This window comes from Schistocerca americana, chromosome 4 (assembly GCF_021461395.2).
Source record: "Schistocerca americana isolate TAMUIC-IGC-003095 chromosome 4, iqSchAmer2.1, whole genome shotgun sequence".
In the NCBI taxonomy this organism is placed as follows: Eukaryota; Metazoa; Arthropoda; class Insecta; order Orthoptera; family Acrididae; genus Schistocerca; species Schistocerca americana.
Window position 1 is genome coordinate 139,545,180 of NC_060122.1, and position 19,339 is coordinate 139,564,518.

The following is a 19,339-nucleotide window of genomic DNA, read 5'->3' on the forward strand; positions in this document are numbered from 1 at the left end:
TACAAATACTGACTAGAAAAGAAAAAGACAAGTCAGTATTCATATCACAGACTCCACATATTTGAAATAACTTAGATTCAACTTTAAAAGGCTCGTTTCCAGTAATGTTAGAGTACAGTATGACCATCAATGAAGCAAAAGGGCAAACATTCCATTCTTGTTGAGTTAATTTAAATCTTGTTTTTCAGGCAAACAGCCATACATTGCATGTTGGACCAACATAAAACTTATTCATTTTTGCATCCAAAAGCACAACACCAAATGTAGTTTGTAGCAATATACTTTGAATAAATTAGATGCAATACAGGTGAGATGATTAGTTGCACATTTTGTTCAAATTCAGAAAACCAATACCAAAAATGACCAAGTGAAGTGGATCTTTATAGCTAGTTTACACTTTTTATAAGTCCACTATAGTTTGATTAAAATTACTTGATGGTTGATATCTGTCCCTTGCTACTACATTGCTGCCACATCGGCTGCCTGCTACTGCTGGGTTACAGATTACACACAAATATGCTGGGTCACTTCATAAGTGCTGTTGATGTGTAATGTGGAGCAATGTTAGAAGTGGCCGCTGAAAGGTATGACAGAAAAGGCAGACACTCTGTCAACAGCTGATTTTAGGTGACCAATGATTAACTGTGGCCGATGATGGATTTCATACCCCTTAATTTAAATTTGTGTCTTGTCTTAACCACAACCTCGTGATGTGCAATGTATCTGAGAAAACATCAGTCAACAATCTGTGTCAGAACTAAAATTGCAGCGATTAAAGAGAACCTCTACAAGCAGACTCAAGACAAAAAAACATTCAGTTTCAGTGCTAAAAGGGAAGTAATTTCTTGCTGTCATTGCTTACCTGAAATTATACTCACACTGACTACACAAGCTGCCACTTACCAACCAATGTACTAGTCCTTGATGTCAGTTGGGTGCGGATTATGTGCAACGAAAGGAGATTCCAAATGAAAAAAGAATGATAGGAAGAAAAATAAGACCAATTAAAAAATAAATACAATGGTGAAAATGGTGCAGGAAAGTACCTTATTTAATCGAATCTAAGCCGCACTTGAATCTAAGCCGCACCAATGAGACTCGAAATCAAGGAAAAAAAATTTTCCCGAATCTAAGCCGCACCTGAAATTTGAGACTCGAAATTAAAGGGGAGAGAAAAGTTTTAGGCCCCACCTCCAAATCGAAACAAAGTTGGTCCATTGTAATATGAGACACAATTTAGGTCAAATGAATGACGGTACAGCTACAGTAGTTTGGTTCGAGTCGTAAGCTTAGCAGTTAAGCTTTGCCAGGTAGCCATTGCTATGCGTCAGGCGCTCCGTCCGTATTTATACGGGTACCCTTCCTTTTTCACGTGCTTCATCTAGTTTGAATTCATTGCTTATTTTTCAATGATCTGATAAGTGCCGTTCTCTTTGTTATAGGTGTTTACGTCACTCTAAGCTGAAAATGCATTACTATACTGTGTTATGCATTGTTTGTCGCACTCTGATAATGAGTGTTTACGGCCTGTCGCCGCTTGCGGAATGGCTTGCTTCTGTGCACGCTACCGCTGCTTACAATTTAAAAAAGAAAAAAAGGAGAGGAATCATCTCATTAGCGAGACACTGGCAAGAGACTGCTATTTGTTGTTACTTACACTGCTGCTTTCTTTGATATTGGTCAACAAGAACCAAATAGTAGACTGCGTATGATAGAAGATGTTCTGAACAAGAGTTTAACGAAAATTTTTCTCCGTTTGAAAATCTTTGCAGACGCCTCTTTAGTACATTACATTCTGCAAAGAAATTAGTCATCTTAAATTTAAAAATCTAGTCAATTGCCGTGCTTCATTTCTGACTGTATCACTATTAGGCATAAGAATAATACGAATATAAACATGACACAATACGTATATTCTTCTGCGTTTGCTGTTGTCTCACTCTTGTTTCGTAGTTTATTAGGCAGACAGGATTTAAATGATATAGCAGCAAACACGAAAGAATACATGGCAAAATGTTTATATTCGTAATTTTCTTATTGTGAAGAGAATACTGCATGTGATCCACAATTCATAAAATTTCCTATTAGCAACCATCTCTTCTCACAGGTAGGAAAAAATTCAGAACGTAGAGTTGGCCATATAGACAAACATCCCAAACACTCTTGCCAGTCGGACCACTGAAATGCTGCTACATTCGAAGATGAACAATACAGAATTTGTATTTACTTCGTTGGATACTGTATGAAAATGCAGTGGTCGAAACTCGGGGCGGAGAAAAAAGCTCGTCTTCCACCTTTTTTTTTAATTTATTTACTGACGCAGAGGTTTTGGTGCCAATATTTTTCTTTGTGCCTGCAAAGCATGCCTGTGTAGCGCTACATATATTAGACGGCAGAAGTTAGTTGTGGCGGCACCTACTAACATTTTTCAGAACTTCCGCTTACTTTGTACTCGATTCTAAGCCGCAGGCGGTTTTTTGGATTACAAAAACCGGAAAAAAAGTGCGGCTTAGATTCAAGTAAATATGGTATTAGAAATAAAGAAATACATTCAAACCAATTAACTGAATAAAAATAATAATCTTTTGATTAGATTTAGAAATAAAAAAAATTTGCTGATGTTTGACAAGATTTGAACTTACGCTGAATTGTGCCTTGTGTGGAATTATCCAGTAGTGTTTGGTTAGTGCTGAGTAGGAAACGTGTGTACTCTGTGTGTGTGTGTGTGTGTGTGTGTGTGTGTGTGTGTGTGTGTGTGAGTGAGAGAGAGAGAGAGAGAGAGAGAGAGAGAGAGAGAATTGTTTGGGTGCACCTATTGTGCATGATTATATACGAAATAAAAGTGCCAGACACATGATTTGGAATCCAAAGACATCAATAAAGAAAGCCGGACATGGACTTGAAGTGAACTGATCAATTGTTGTGGCAGTCTGGCCATGGCAAATGGTTCGGGCTTGATACTGAGTGCTCAGGTGGAGGAAGCCGGCTCCAACACCTTAAGTGTCAACTATCAAGAAATTGTAATCTGATGTTTTAAATGCATGGTATTTCCCTATATTTTGGAAATAAAGTATTTGCAGTTTTCTTGTGCTACATCTTTCAGTACATTAATTTGTTATGCTGATCTTTCAAACATTCTATCATGGCTATATTACCCGCAAAAATAAAAATCTTTTTCCACACTATTCCTCTTAGTCTCGATTCTTAAATGTTTCCAGGGCTTCCGGAGTTTAATTTCTTGTATTATTTCTTGTAATGTGCATTTGAAAAAGAGTTGAGAGAGACCATCTCCCAGTCAAACTCCTGTTACGATTTCAAAGGGTGTAGAGAAATTCTGGATTTGGTGCTATTTAACAAGCTGACTGCCGTATGGCCGCCAGTCACCAAATCAGCACCACACACCTGATGCTGTGTGGCCAGTGGCAGCCACAGCAGGGCCTCGTACCATGTGCCAGGCCTGGCTTTGTGGTGAAAGCACTCATCACTGAGCAAGTGGCAGTGGACATGTCGAGGTTGCTCTCATCTAGAATTTTTTTCATCAACTGTCATTTCTGTAGGTATATTAAATAGCACTCACAGTTGATGGAATTGTAAACCTTTTTAACATCTATCATTATTATCTTTCTCTCAGCATCTAATTACGTTTATACTGTTGCAATTGTTGTTTACAAACAACAGACGACACATGGCATGTTCTTGATGTCAGGTAACAAGGTGCATCCTTGCTGCCTTAATAGGTTACACTGACACCACCACAATAGTTTGACATATCAAACCTTGTGGTAGGCTTACTGATTGACCTAATATAGTGAGACGACAAAAGATATGGGGTAGCAATATGCCCATTTACATATGGTGGTAGTGTCGCGTACACAAGTTACAAAAGGGCAGTGCATTGGTGGAGCTGTTATTTGTACCCAGCCAGTTGTGAAAAGATTTCTGGTGTGATTTGGCCACACAACAATAACTAACCGCTCAACAGTAATTAACAGACTTTGAATGCGGAATGGTAGTTGGAGCTAGACACGTCAGAAGCCAGGCGAAAGGAGGTCTAACAATATTAGGAGGTATCCCATGACTTTTGTTACTTTAGTGTACTGTCATAGTGGGAGTTATGGTCTGATAAATATTTTAATACTTTTACTGTAGATTTTAATGTTTATTTTTTTCCCCAAACCAATTACTGGGAAAGTTACTAATAAATTTTTACATAAAATGTACATGTCCTAACAAAATAATTTACAAAATTGGAGTGTTTCATTACAATGCTATTTATTAACAGACATTTTAAAAATAGTATCTTTATTTTACATTTCTCATATGTACAAATACAAAGATGCACAGAAAAATTAATTTTGCACCAACAAACAGCATTCCCAAGTACACTCGCTAAGAGAACAGCAACTACCAATGAAAAGAAGTAATGAAGTGTCACACTGATAGTATGTAGCTTACATGTGATGCTGGGAGATCTTTCACAGTTTTGTTGCCACATCTTCCTTTTTACATTTCTGTAATATAGCCTATTTGAGATGCAAGCTTGCAACTTAAATGGAATACGTACTCAGGCTGGCAAGAGATCAAAATCATCATTAACCAACACCATTGGCACATGGCTTTCATCAATACTGGGCCGGGCCTTATATTCACACAAACTCAGCTCTTTCATTTTCCATTCCCAGTCCATACACTGAACTGCATGTAGTGCTCCTGCCTCAATTCGGTGCCGCTGTAACATTGCCTCCTGTGAACAACAGAAAAATGTTTCTCTCTTCACTGTAATAGGTGTAGCATGAAGTTCAGCACCCATTCTGAAAACACACACACACACACACACACACACACACACACACACACCTGCTTAGGCAAATCAATTCTTTCTTTATGGAAAGGACAGATTGCTGCTCACTACACAGATGAAACATTGAGATGCACACAGACACAATGAAGAAAAAGGAAAAGAATGCTAGAAATGTTCAGCTTTCCAACTACCTCCTCCATCACATCAGAACTAGAATGAACACAAACACTGTCCTGCCTGCACTCTAAAGCCTAACTGTAATTGCACATGAGGTGAGCAGCAGTCTAGCTGGGATAGATAGTGGGGATATGGAAGAGGTTTGGGGTAGGGAGAGGGATGGGGTGGGATAGGAAGATAGGGTGAGAAGAATTGTGAATTGTGGTTTATTAGTCTCATAATGTACATAATCTAAATCATTTGATTTGGGTACAGGAGACACGTCAAAATTTTGGTAAAGTTTTACCATATACATACAACACCTGATTTTAACAAATGGTACCATAACAATAATACAATATAAAAATACACATACAATAAAAAACTAACAATTAATTAGAACAACTGATTTTAACAAATGGTATCATAATAATACACATACAATAAAAGACCAACAATTAATTACCCCTTGCTCAAATTATCATGTCATCCTTTATGAATTCTTATACTAAATAGTAGCATTTATCCCACAGAATCTGCTGTAGCCTTATTTTTAGACTCTCTGGCTTCATATTAAATACATTTTTGCCCATTAGCTTGTTATATATTGTCATCCCCATATACTATGGAGTTCGTGCATATAATTTCCAATGGTGTGTGGGTAACATTAAATTATTTTTATTTCTTGTGTTGTACGTGTGGTTAAAATGATTCTCCTCAAATAATTTTTGTCTGCTGTGTACAAAGATTATAATTTCATAAAGGTATATGGAGGGAACTGTTAGGATTTGCAGGTTCCGAAATAATGGGCGACAAGATTCTTTTTGTTGTGCACTACACATGTATCTTATAATTTTCTTTTGCAATTTCAGTATTCGAGATACACTAATTGAATTTCCCCAAAAAAATGATACCATACCTTATGAGAGATTCAAAATAACTATGATATGCTATTTTTCGTGTACTCATGTCAGTAGAGTTTGCTAGTATTTGCATTGCAAATGCAAAGCTGCTTAGTTTATTTGATAAGAACTCAATATGTGTACTCCAGTTTAAGTCATTGTCCACATTTAGTCCTAGGAATTTGACTGTGTTAACTTCTTCCATGGGATGATTGTGACGATGTATTTTAAGAGCCACACATTTCAAATGTTTGGTTTTGAAATGTACCATATTGGTTTTTGCAGTGTTCAGTTTCAAGCCATTTAACTGGAACCAGTTTTCTAGAGTACCCATTGTGCTCACGATGGAGCTCTGAATTTTTTCTGCATCATCTTCAAGTAAAACAGAAGTGTCATCCGTAAACAGAAGTGACGGAGAATTTATATTTATGGGCAAGTCATTTACATAGAATAGGAACAGGATTGGCCCCAAAATGAAGCCTTGAGGCACACCGTGTGATACTGTACTCCATTTAGAATAATAATTCACTGCATTTGATGTGACACCTACCCTTTGCTTTCTGTTGTGCAAGTATGACGTGAGCCATTTCAGAGCTTTGTCCTTAATCCCATATTTGTTTAATTTGTAGATAAGCAAGTCATGGTTCACCGAGTCAAATGCTTTTGAAAGATCACAGAAGATACCTGCGACTTTACTCCTCTGATCCAATGATTTGCATATCTTCTCAATAAAGTTATTTACTGCATCCAGTGTGTTTTTTCCTTGTTGGAATCCACATTGGTTACTTACAGTAATATCATTTTTTATGATAAAATTTTTGATCTGATTTGCAGCTACTTTCTCTAACACTTTTGACAGGATTGGGAGAATAGAAATAGGGCGATAGTTTCCCATATCTTCCCTCGACCCTTTCTTGAACAGGGGTCTCACTTCGGCATATTTTAACACATCAGGAAAGCACACCTGTTCAAAAGATTGGTTGATTATTTTAGCTAGCGGGGGGGTGCTATTATGTCAGACACTGCTTTAATCACTTTACTTGGTGCCCCATCCCACCCAGTAGAATTTTTATTTTTTAATGACAATATAACATTTTTCACATCCTTTATTGTGACTTTTTTTAAATCTGTGAGATACTCAGCTTCTTGGTCGAGTCCAAAGAGATTTACTTTACTCTGATATCCTGCTACATCAACTTCTGACTTTGCTACATTTATGAAGAATTCATTTAAATACTCTGATATTTGAGCTGGGTTTACAACAACATTATCATCTACTTTAATCTTAGTTATTTCATTACTACTGACTTTAACACCTAACTCTGACTTGACAACAGACCACACTGCCTTTGTCTCACTATTATGTTGTAAAATAAACTTATTGTTTGCCATTTGTTTTGCTGCCTTTACAACTTTTTTGAATATTGCTTTATAATGTTTCACATACACAGCAAAATGTCTGTTTTTGTTATGTTTCAGTTCATTATGTAGTTGCCTCTTTCTGGCACTAGAAATTTTTATACCCCGAGTTATCCATTTCATCTTCCTAGTCGTTTTGTTACATTTGGCTTTAAGTGGAAAAGTTTCATTAAATATTTCAAGAAAGCTACCAAGAAATTTGTTAAAGTTAGTACTACTTGAGATACAGCTGTCATAAGACCATTCGACCTCTCTTAAGTTATTGCTAAATATAGTTAGGTTTTTTTCATTGAAGTTCCTTTTCATGTAGCTTTTGTTACATGAAATTTCTTTATAGAGTTTTGGTTGTTCAATGAATAATGTGGAGTGGTCAGAGATTCCTAAATCTAAGCAAAATTTATTAACATCTTCAAACACATAATTTGTTAAAATGTTATCAATACAGGTCGCTGACTGTGCATTTATTCTAGTGGGTTGCATGAAGTTTGGCTTCAAAGCAAAGTTTTTTATTAAGTCATTGAAATTTGACACATCATTGGTGTCAGCTATGATATTAATATTGAAATCAGCAGCTATTATAATATTTTTCCTTTTTTCTTTATTAAGATTTTCAAGAAGGCACTTAAATTTGAGCAGGAAAGCTTCAATTGTAGTTTTGTCTGGTACTCTGTAAATAGAAACTACTAAGACATTTAGGTCCCTTAACTCGATGCAACAGCTTTCAAATATACATTCTTTATTCAAATGATTAAAATCGTTCCTTACTTCATATTTCATGTCAGAACGAGTAAGTATGCAAGAACCTCCACGTGATTTCTCTCGTCTACAAAAACTGTTAGCTAATTCGAAATTTTCGATTTTATTAAGAATTTTAATATTGCCACATGTAAGCCAATGTTCATTGAGGCAGATAACTTTAATATTTTAAATTCTGAAAGAATAATTTGCAAATCGTCACGTTTATGATTTTTGTTTGAAAAGTCGGCACTGAGACCGTTTATATTCAAGTGCATTATACATGGACACGGTTTTTTATGGGTTCAGGCATAGGCCTACTCTTCCTTGGGTACTGTTTCGGTCTCGCCGTTTTTGTTAGCAAAGCTAGTGCTGCCTGTGTAAGTGAGCAGGGACATGTTAGGGACAGGATAGGGCTGCTAGATGCAGCATCAAAAGTTTGTGATTTATTTGCTTAAGTCCTGGGTGTTACTGAGTCACAAGAGAAGTGCCCCTTTGTGCAACAGTGGCTATGTTGGGGAGGGAAGGTAACTGGATAGACAAGGCCTGGGAGATCAATTTCTGGACAAGATTGTGAGGGCAATTTTAGTCTGTGAATGCCTCAGTGAGGCCACTGGCATATTTGTAGAAGAACTGCTCATCGCAACAGATGTGACAGCCACAGGTGGCTAGGCTGTATGGAAGGGACTTCTTGGGGTGACATGGGTGGCAGCTGTCAAAGTGGAAGTATTGATGGTCGTTGGTATGTTTGATTTGAATGGAGGTACCAATGCAGCCATCCTTGATGTGGAAATCAAATCAACATTGAGGCAGGTGGCTTGTTGAAATGAGGAGGACAAAGTGTAATGAGTGTGGGAGGTGCTGAGGTTCCAGAGGAATGTGGAAAGACCAGATCATGAAGATTATGAAGTATTCCTCTTGGTAGCCCGTGAATATCTCAGCATAAGCCGATACCATGCAGGTGTCTTTTGCTGTACCACAGATTTGATTTAAGCAGTATTGTAAAAGGAGAAGTAATTGTGGGTGAGGATTCAGTCAATCATGGTGACCAGGAAGGAGTTTGTAGGTATAAAGTCAGTCAGGTGTTGGGAAAGATAGTGTTTGGCCACAGACCTTGGGGATGCTAGTGTACAAGGATGTGATATTAACAGTGATTGTCAGGGTACTGGGTGGTAAAGGAACACGAACTGCGGAGAGTCATCGAAGAAAATGGTTGGTGTATTTTACACAGGAAAGTAGGTTACACGTCCACAAGATCAGAGTGTCTCTTTGTGGGGGCACAGTAACCATAACAAGATGTCCCAGAGAGAGAGAGAGAGAGAGACTCAGTGGAAAATCTCTGGGATGTGCCTAAGGATCTGAGGAAAGTCTGAAAATTCTGCTGGATTTCTGGAATGGTGTCACTGTGGCAGGACTTATATGTAGATGTATTTGACAGTTGGCAGAGATTCTCTGCCAGATAATCTCCATAGTTCATAAACACAGTGGTGGAGTGTTTATCAGCAGATAGGGTTATAATAAGGTCTGGATCAGTTTCCAAGTGGGGGATTGCTGCTCTTTCTGTGGTTGTGGGGTTGATTTCCATGTCAAATCTAAAAATTAACAATGAAGGTATAGAACCAGTTGAAAAATATTTCTATTTAGAACAAGAGGAGATAAAGAGTAAACAATGGAAATCCGTCACATGTGTGAGTTGCATTTGCGGGAGTGTGTGTGTGTGTGTGTGTGTGTGTGTGTGTGTGTGTGTGTGTGTGTGCGCGCCCCCCCCGCGCCATACAGGCCAAAAGCTAATTTATGACAGTCTTTTTGTTGTGGCTGTCTGTGACTCCGCACCTCTGCTATATGGTAACAACTTTCCTTTTCATAATATTGTTGGAGATAAGGAGTGAATGGTTTAGAAAAGAAACAGCAGTAAAAATGGCCTGATGTGCTTTTGGTACACTATGCACATTTTTCAAATTAAAGATTGTAGCATGTCTCAGAATGAGAGTTTAGTATCAGTGTGTTGCTAGTTTTGACTTAAGTCAGTGGGGCACGGACTTTTAATACTACAGGCAATCAAAAATTTAAGTATGGAAAATCCAGGATGGAATAATGACAGTATTATGAAAGATTTCTACTCACCAAATAGTGGAGATGTTGAGTTGCAGACAGGCACAACAATAAGACTGCTACACAAAAGCTTTCAGCCAATTGGCCTTCTCCTGAAGCAGACAATGCACATTTATGCGAGCACAACTCACACACACGACTAGTGCTCTTGCAACCAAGGCAGTTACTCACAGTCTGGCCTCGGTGGCCCGAAAGTGTGGTTATGTATATCTCTGTGTGTTAGTGTGTGTGTGTGTGTGTGTGTGTGTGTGTGTGTGTGTGTGTGTGTGTGTGTGTGTGTATGTGTGGGTGGGTGGGTGGGTGGGTGGGTGCGCGCATGTATTTTGTATACTTCAGAAGAAGGCAAAAGCTTTTGTTTAGCAATCTTTTTGTTGCAACTGTCTGTGACTCAAGATCTCCATTATATAGTAAGTAGCAAGCAATCTTTTCTATCATAATTCTGTCAATCAAAAACTGAGGATAACTCAGTGAGCCACGGAGAGGTGCAGGTTAATAATTATTAGGAGAGACAGTACAGCAAGCAAATGAATCTGGTAGCAGTTAAGAATGGAAGACATAGTTACAACTGTAATGATAATGAAATGGAGATAAGCGGAAGATGTAGCAACATGAATGGATGGTAGGTGAACTGAGGAAATATTTTACTGTTTTCCACATGATAAGGTAAGACTGAGGATATTACCTAATGGGAGGTAGATAAATGAAATAAGAAAGTGTGAAAGATAAACAAGGATGCTTTAGCTGAAGATTTTAAAGTGTGGAAAAGTCTAGAGCATACCTTTACCCAGAAGTGGCTGATGGTGATTATTAAATAAAATCTAGAAGTTTTTAACTGTGAAAAGTGTTCAAGATTCACAAGAAAAATAAAGCTACTACGAGACAGAATTTTGGTCAGAGCTTATTCAGGAGGCAAAAATTTTAGTACTGCTGATGTACTTTTAAATATGAATAAATTATTCTTAACTTATGGAACAATGAGTTTCTAGGTTGGGAAAGGTTAGAGGAAGAGAGCCAAAATGATGGGATAAGAGGGAACCACCTGTGCCCCCCCCCCCCAACAAAAACACACACACACACACACACACACACACACACACACACACAAAATGTGTGGATGAGTATTAGCCAGTCATTATGTGTCTTTGTAATCTTACAGTGTGGGAGGTAAATATCAGAAAGTTGAAATTGTGAAAGTTTATTATTCACACATGGACCATATAGTCTCAAGTGATAGTCATTTTTAGTTTTGTAGGACTGTTCATTGAAAAAAATGATGGGTTGACAATGTGTGATGAATTTGTTCAGTGAAGAATACAATGTTATCCCGTGTTTCCACACGCAACAAAAGTGATGCCACTCAAATGGCAACCACTTCAGCGACACCACTTTCAGCCATGCCACAAAAGTTTAAGTTGCTTTAACACCACTTTCTTCCCCCACCACTGATTAGCATCATTTGACTGCCAGCTTGTCGCTCAATGCACCTTTGCAAAATTTTGGGTTTTGTGTTAGTAATTTTGCCATGTGAGAGTTTCACAGTACCAAAATATGGCTGACAGATGGTTGTTAGCAAACCATTTGTACAATTTATTGAATGGTATGAAGAGTGCACAGTGCTGCAGAGACAGATGATTAAGATATGAAGCATTGCTTGAATTTGTGAATGGTGTGTGGGAAAACATCCCTGGTTGTGACTTACGAATTGCACATGCTAAAACAAGAAGCATTTGCAACACCTACAACAACCAACTCAACTAATCTTATCTGAGTGCGCCATCTGGCTCCAAAAAATGTTGATTTCTGAACCTTATGTAAAAACTGTATAGTTGTAAATAAAATGGAGCATAAAAACTTGTTACTTTCTTTTATGCAAATTTAGAAAAAAAAAATTCTGCATTTTCTGTAAATTAAAAGTGAAATAGTAGGATTAAAAATAATGCAATTACTTTTCTTAAGCCAACACAAAAAACTGCTCATTTAAACTTGAACGATAAATGCACAGCTATCATGATAACAAAATGGTGTGGAGTATGATTTCATTATGTATGGTGAGTACCAAGCAACTCTGACAACATAATACTTGTACGCTTTTAGTTTAAATGGTATGTGCCCTGAACCATGACAAGATGAAGATTATTTTAACAGGAACATAATATCAACTTTCAACATTCAAGGTCGCCAGTAGCTAAAGGCTTTGCCACTGCAGCTACGAGCTGATGTTTCTAACATATGATGCATGGATAAGATTCATTTGTGAGAAAGCAAGTATTATTGAGTAATTAGTAAAAGTTATTTGGAGTTTCAAACAGCTCACTTAATGCTAAAGATTGTGAAAATTAATGCATTACTGGTAGTATAGTCAGATTCTAGTACTAGCTATTTCAGTGCTATTAAACACTTGCCCTGTGGATTTGAGAAAGGAAGTAACACAGTTCCATGTGGCCATATAATTTCAGCTAGAATACAGCTTTTAATAAAGGAATTCACCAACTATATTAGAGCCTTTTAGTACACTTCCATGAAGCATAATTCCAAAATTCCATCTAGAATAACTGTAATATTTCATCTTATTTACCCGATGTGGGGTACAAGAGTGGAAACACCAGCATTTAAAAGTCTTTGGGGCATTGTAAACAGCTTCTAACACTTCACACAAAAGCTCTAAAATTTTACTTCTGTGAATGTAATATGAAAACTGGAAAAATGACAGATAATCACCAGAAAAATATTGGAGTGTTACTTCTGGCTTCACATGAGGCAGGACTGCACCTCTAATGCCAGTATCAAATTTTTTTAATAGAGCTCAAATCACTGCTCTACAAGTACCTAATTGGTTTCTTTTATTTAAAAGTGGGTCATGGATGGATCTTTGTTTTTGAGTGCTACTTTGGTTATAAGTTCTTTTGCAGCCACCATGTTATTTCCGTGTAAAATCCACTTCCAGACCCAACATTTGTACTATCTCTTCTTCTTAGTGGATCTTTGGCTCAGTTCTAATGCCATAACCTGGATGACAACATGAATGTCCATACGAGTAATTCCAGCTGGTGCCATATTGGAAACACTGCCACTGGATTCTGACTGGAGCAAGTGGAAAGGGCAGCATATGGCACCACTACCATATAATCCATCATGCCACTTGCTGTGGAGTCACTTTTGTTTTAGAGTGTGCCCTAATAAACTGCAGTTTGGAAGAAAAAAAAAGGCATCAGCCTTCAAATGAAAAACTACCATGAAATTGATATAAACTAGTAACATTATGTGATCAAAAGTATCCAGACACCTGGCTGAAAATGACATACAAGTTTGTGGCATCCTCCATCGGTAATGCTGGAATGCAGTATGGTGTTGGCCCACCCTTAGGCTTCATAACAGCTTCCACTCTCGCAGGCATACGTTCATTCAGGAGCTGAAAGGTTTCTTGGGGAATGGCAATCCATTCTTCATGGAGTGCTGCACTGAGGAGAGGTATCAATGTTGGTCAGTGAGGCCTGGCATGAAGACAGGTTCCAAAACATCTCAAAGGTGTTCTATAGGATTCAGGTCAGGACTCTGTGCAGGCCAGTCCATTACAGGGATGTTACTGTTATGTAACCATTCTGCCACAGGCTGTGCATTATGAACACGTGCTCGATCATGTTGAAAGATGCCATTGCCATCCCCGAATTGCTCTTCAACAGTGGGAAGCAAGAAGGTGCTTAAAACATCAGTGTAGGCCTGTGCTGTGATGGTTCCACGCAAAACAAGGGTTGCAATCCCCGGCCATGAAAACCACGACCACACCACAACACCACTGCCTCCGAATTTTACTGTTGCCAGATGACATTCATCGGGCATTCGCCATACCCACACCCTGCCATCGGATCACCAGATTGAGTACTGCGATTCGTCACTCCACACAATGTTTTTCCACTGATCAATCGTTGAATGTTTACGCTTCTTACACCAAGTGAGGCATCGTTTGGCATTTACCAGCGTGATGTGTGGCTTATGAGCAGCCACTCAACCATGAAATCAAAGTTTTCTCACCTCCTGTCTAACTGTCATAATTCTTGCAGTGGATCCTGATGCAGTTTGGAATTCCTAAGTGATGGTCTGGATAGATGTCTGTCTATTACACATGAAGACCCTCTTCATCTGTTGGCAGCCTCTGTCAGTCAACAGACGAGGTTGGCCTATACGCTTTTGTGCTGTATGTGTCCCTTCACGTTTCCACTTCACTATCACACCAGAAACAGTGGACCTAGGGATGTTTAGGAGAGTGGAAATCTCGCATAAAGACATCTGACAAGTGACACCCAATCACCTGACCATGTTCGAAGTCCGTGAGTTCCATGGAGTGCCCCTTCTGCTCTCTCACGATGATGTCTAATGACCACTGAGGTTGCTGATATGGAGTACCTGGCAGTAAGTGGCAGCACAATGCACCTAATATGAAAAACTTATGTTTTTGGGGGTGTCCGGATAATTTTTATCACACAGTGTACATGATTTTAAAAACTTGCTTCTGGCATACATATTTACACACAAGGATCATGAGATTCGAGCAGTCAGGATACATGGATGTTTTTTTATTTTTACATGCTGCATTTGTTATGAAACTCAGAAAAGAAAGTCTCTTACTTTCTCAGGCATTACCAGGTAATGAATCAGAAAAACAAGTGAACACAGGTCAAAATAATATTTTGGTCATTCTACTTAGTACTGACTAGTTTAATTTGCTCTAACAAGAAAGAAGACAATTTGGTACAACAGTCTCTAGTGTGTTCAGGTAACTGACTTTTTAGCACTTGTTTCCCGATTTTTTATTCAAAATTTGATTTGGGCAAACAGTAAAATGTTTCTTCGTCATCTGTAACCTGATGGGAGTCTCCCGTACCACAGAAGGAATATTAGAAACCGCCTTAAAGTGAAAAGAAATTACTACAAGCTAATTTTTGTAAACAAAAGCCCATTTGAAAACAATCTGTTTTGTATTGTTTTCTGGGAACAAAGTCTTACTGATGTAGGGTACAAGAGTGAAAATACCAGCATTTAAACGAGTCATTTGGGCATTGTAAACAGCTTCCAACACTTCACACAAGAGCTTTAAAATGTTACTTTTGTGAATGTGATATGAAAACTGAAAAAATGACAGGTAATCACCAGAAAAATATTGGAGTGTCATTTCTGGCTTTCTTAAAATAGTTAATGTTGTTGTAACTCACAAGCAGTATACTCCATTTAAAAAACTGATAACTGTACTTTACAAAATATGTGAATAGCTTATAACTAAGAACTTGAGTCACAACACCTTGATGTCTTGTAAATGTGGGCTTTGTTTCTTCAGGTTCAGTGGGAGCACTGTGCGGGTCATGTGCACAATCACTGAACCTATACAAATCGCTTTACTTGTGAAGCTTTTTTTCCCCCAATTGTACTTTACTTGTAAGTATGTGCATATATTTTAAATGCTTAAATGCTGAATTTTACTAAAAGATGTCATTACTACACAGATATGAAGTAGAATGATTTCAATTTGTCACCCAGAAAGCCCCCAGTATGCCACTTATGACAGACATGATCTCTGTCCAGGCCCAATGGATATCACATATCTAAGAAGGTGCCATAAACTGACAGAATTCTGTCAATACATTGTGTGAATTATTCAATGTAAGTTGGGGTGCAGCCAGGGCCATATCAAGAGGGTGGCAAGGTACATTCCGCCAAGGGCACAGGCATAGAGTGGGGCACAAAAAGTGATCGGAAAACAAGAAAAAGGCAGTTGAAGAATTAACCAGAAGAGTTACACTAGTTCTCTCGAGGTCTCCCACAACTCACTATCCAATCTTCTGCCTACAAGAAGCAGATTCTCTCTCTGCTCACAGCCATAAACACACACTGCTGTCACAGTCTCACATTTGCAGTGTCATTTCATTCACATTGCATCATACAGAAACAACTAAGACTGAATACGGTTTCTGCAGCAACAGTGTGCTTGGTTGAGTTGTTGCCTACAGAGCTCACACGTCTGACAATGGAGTTCTAGTTACTAAATTTCTTGCTGTTTCAGGATCTCAAAGATCGGTGAGCAGGTCATGAAGCAAGTATGCTATACAACTGGAAGCTTCTGTCAAAAATGGTGTGATATTGAGCCAGAGTGCTTCAAAGTACGCGAAATGTGCAGCTGAATTAAATGCGATTAAAAAAAACTACTTAAGACTGAGTAGGGGTGAAAGCAGATTGTCAAATTTAGTAATTTCATTGATAGAACACGACACAGCAGTTTGACTTGATGCCTATGACATAATTAATGACTTTGCCTCAAGGCAAGGAAATGCAAACTAAAATTCTACCAAAACCCAATGCCTGGAAACTGATGTATACTTCGAGAAAACATCACCCTGAAACCAATGTGCATAAGTGTCATTAACAGTAAGATAAGGATTTTTTTAATTTATTCACTACAATGATAAGAGTTGTGTGTAATATTTTTCATCAAAAAAGTTCATTTAAATATTAGTTTTCATGCCTGCCTCAATTTTATTAAACCTACTTAACCCCCATGAACCATGGAGGGGAGGCGTGTGTACCTCAGCGATACAGATAGCCATACCGTAGGTGCAAGCACAACTGAAGAACATCTGTTGAGAGGCCAGACAAATGTGTGGTTCCTGAGGAGAGGCAGCAGCCTTTTCAGTAGTTGCAGGGGCAACAGTCTGGATGATTGACTGATCTGGCCTTGTAACACTAACCAAAACGGCCTTGCTGTGCTGGTACTGCGAACGGTTGAAAGCAAGGGGAAACTGCAGCCATAATTTTTCCTGAGAGCATGCAACTTTACTGTATGGTTAAATGATGATGGCTTCCTCTTGGGTAAAATATTCCAACGGAAAATAGTCCCCCATTTGGATCTACGGGTGGGGACTACTCAGGACGACGTTGTTATCAGGAGAAAGAAAACTGCCATTCTATGGATCGGAGCATGGAACGTCAGATCCCTTAATCGGGCAGGTAGGTTAGAAAATTTTAAAAGGGAAATGGATAGGTTAAGTTTAGGTATAGTGGGAATTAGTGAAGTTCGGTGGCAGGAGGAACAAGACTTCTGGTCAGGTGAGTACAGGGTTATAAATACAAAATCAAATAGGGGTCATTCAGGAGTAAGTTTAATAATGAATAAAAAATAGGAGTGCGGGTAAGCTACTACAAACAGCATAGTGAATGCATTATTGTGGCCAAGAGAAACACGAAGCCCACACCTACCACAGTAGTACAAGTTTATAAGCCAACTAGATCCGCAGACGAAGAGATTGATGAAATGTATGATGAGATAAAAGAAATTATTCAGATAGTGAAGGGAGACAAAAATTTAATAGTCATAGGTGACTGGAATTTGATAGTAGGAAAAGGAAGAGAAGGAAATGTAGTAGGTGAATATGGAATGGGGGTAAGAAATGAAAGAGGAAGCTGCCTGATAGAATTTTGGACAGAGCATAACTTAATCATAGCTAACACTTGGTTCAAGAATCATGAAAGAAGGTTGTATACATGGAAGAGGCCTAGAGATACTGGAAGGTTTCAGATAGATTATATAATGGTAAGGCAGAGATTTAGGAACCAGGTTTTAAATTGTAAGACATTTCCAGGGGCAGATGTGGACTCTGACCACAATCTATTGGTTATGAACTGTAGATTAAAACTAAAGACACTGCAAAAAGGTCGGAATTTAAGGAGATGGGGCCTGGATAAATTGACAGAACCAGAGGTTGTAGAGAGTTTCAGGGAGAGCATTAGGGAACAATTGACAGGAATGGGGGAAAGAAATACAGTAGAAGAAGAATGGGTAGCTGTGAGAGATGAAATAGTGAAGGCAGCAGAGGATCAAATAGGTAAAAAGACGAGGGCTAGTACAAATCCTTGGGTAACAGAAGATATATTGAATTTATTAGATGAGAAGAGAAAATATAAAAATGCAGTAATTGAAACAGGGAAAAAGGAATACAAACGTCTCAAAAATGAGATCGACAGGAAGTGCAAAATGGCTAAGCAGGGATGGCTAGAAGACAAATGTAAGGATGTAGAGGCTTATCTCACTAGGGGTAGATAGATGCTGCCTACAGGAAAATTAAAGAGACCTTTGGAGAAAAGAGAACCACTTATATGAATATCAAGAGCTCAGATGGAAATCCAGTTCGAAGCAAAGAAGGGAAAGTAGAAAGGTGGAAGGAGTATATAGGGGGTCTATACAAGGGCGATGTACTTGAGGACAATATTATGTAAATGGAAGAGGATGCAGATGAAGATGGAATGGGAGATATGATACTGTGTGAAGAGTTTGACAGAGCACTGAAAGATCTAAGTCAAAACAAGGCCCTGGGAGTAGACAACATTCCATCAGAATTACTGACAGCCTTGGGAGAGCCAGCCCTGACAAAACTCTACCATCTGGTGAGAAAGCTGTATGAGATAGGCGAGATACCTCAGGCTTCAAGAAGAATATAATAATGCAAATCCCAAAGAAAGCAGGTGTTGACAGATGTGAAAATTACCTAACTATCAGTTTAATAAGTCATGGCTGCAAAACACTAATGCGAATTCTTTACAGATGAATGGAAAAACTGGTAGAAGCCAACCTCGAGGACGATCAGTTTGGATTCCATAGAAATGTTGGAACACCTGAGGCAATACTGACCCTACAATTTATCTTAGAAGATAGATTAAGGAAACGCGAACCTACATTTTTAGCATTTATAGAGAAAGCTTTTGACAATGTTGACTGGAATACTCTCTCTCAAATTCTGAAGGTGTCAGGGGTAAAATACAGGGAGCGAAAGTCTATTTACAATTTGTACAGAAACCAGATGGCAGTTATAAAAGTCAAGGGAAGCAATGGTTGGGAAGGGAGTGAGGCAGGATTGTAGCCTATCCCCAATATTGATCAATCTGTATATTGAGCAGCAAGCAGTAAAGGAAACAAAAGAAAAATTTGGAGTAGGAATTGAAATCCATGGAAGAAATAAAAACTTTGTGATTCGCCGACGACATTGTAATTCTGTCAGAGACAGCAAAGGACCTGGAAGAGCAGCTGAACGGAATGGACTGTGTCTTGAAAGGAGGATATACGATGAACATAAACAAAAGCAAAATGAGCATAATGGAATGTAGTCAAATTAAAGCAAGAGATGCTGAGGGAATAAGATTAGTAAATGAGACACTTGAAGTAGTAAGTGAGTTT

The 19,339-nt window shown here is 38.4% G+C and overlaps 1 protein-coding gene across 1 annotated transcript in view; it reads right to left on the reverse strand.

The window, feature by feature from the left end:
* Positions 1-4,255: 4,255 nt before the first annotated feature.
* The window catches only part of LOC124613305 (ankyrin repeat domain-containing protein 12-like), a 56,930-nt gene continuing 41,846 nt past the window's right edge, over positions 4,256-19,339 (reverse strand). The window contains exon 7 of the mRNA XM_047142000.1: positions 4,256-4,744. Coding sequence (XP_046997956.1) covers positions 4,565-4,744 — 180 coding nt within the window. The 3' untranslated portion in view covers positions 4,256-4,564. The remainder of the gene's footprint in view (positions 4,745-19,339) is intronic.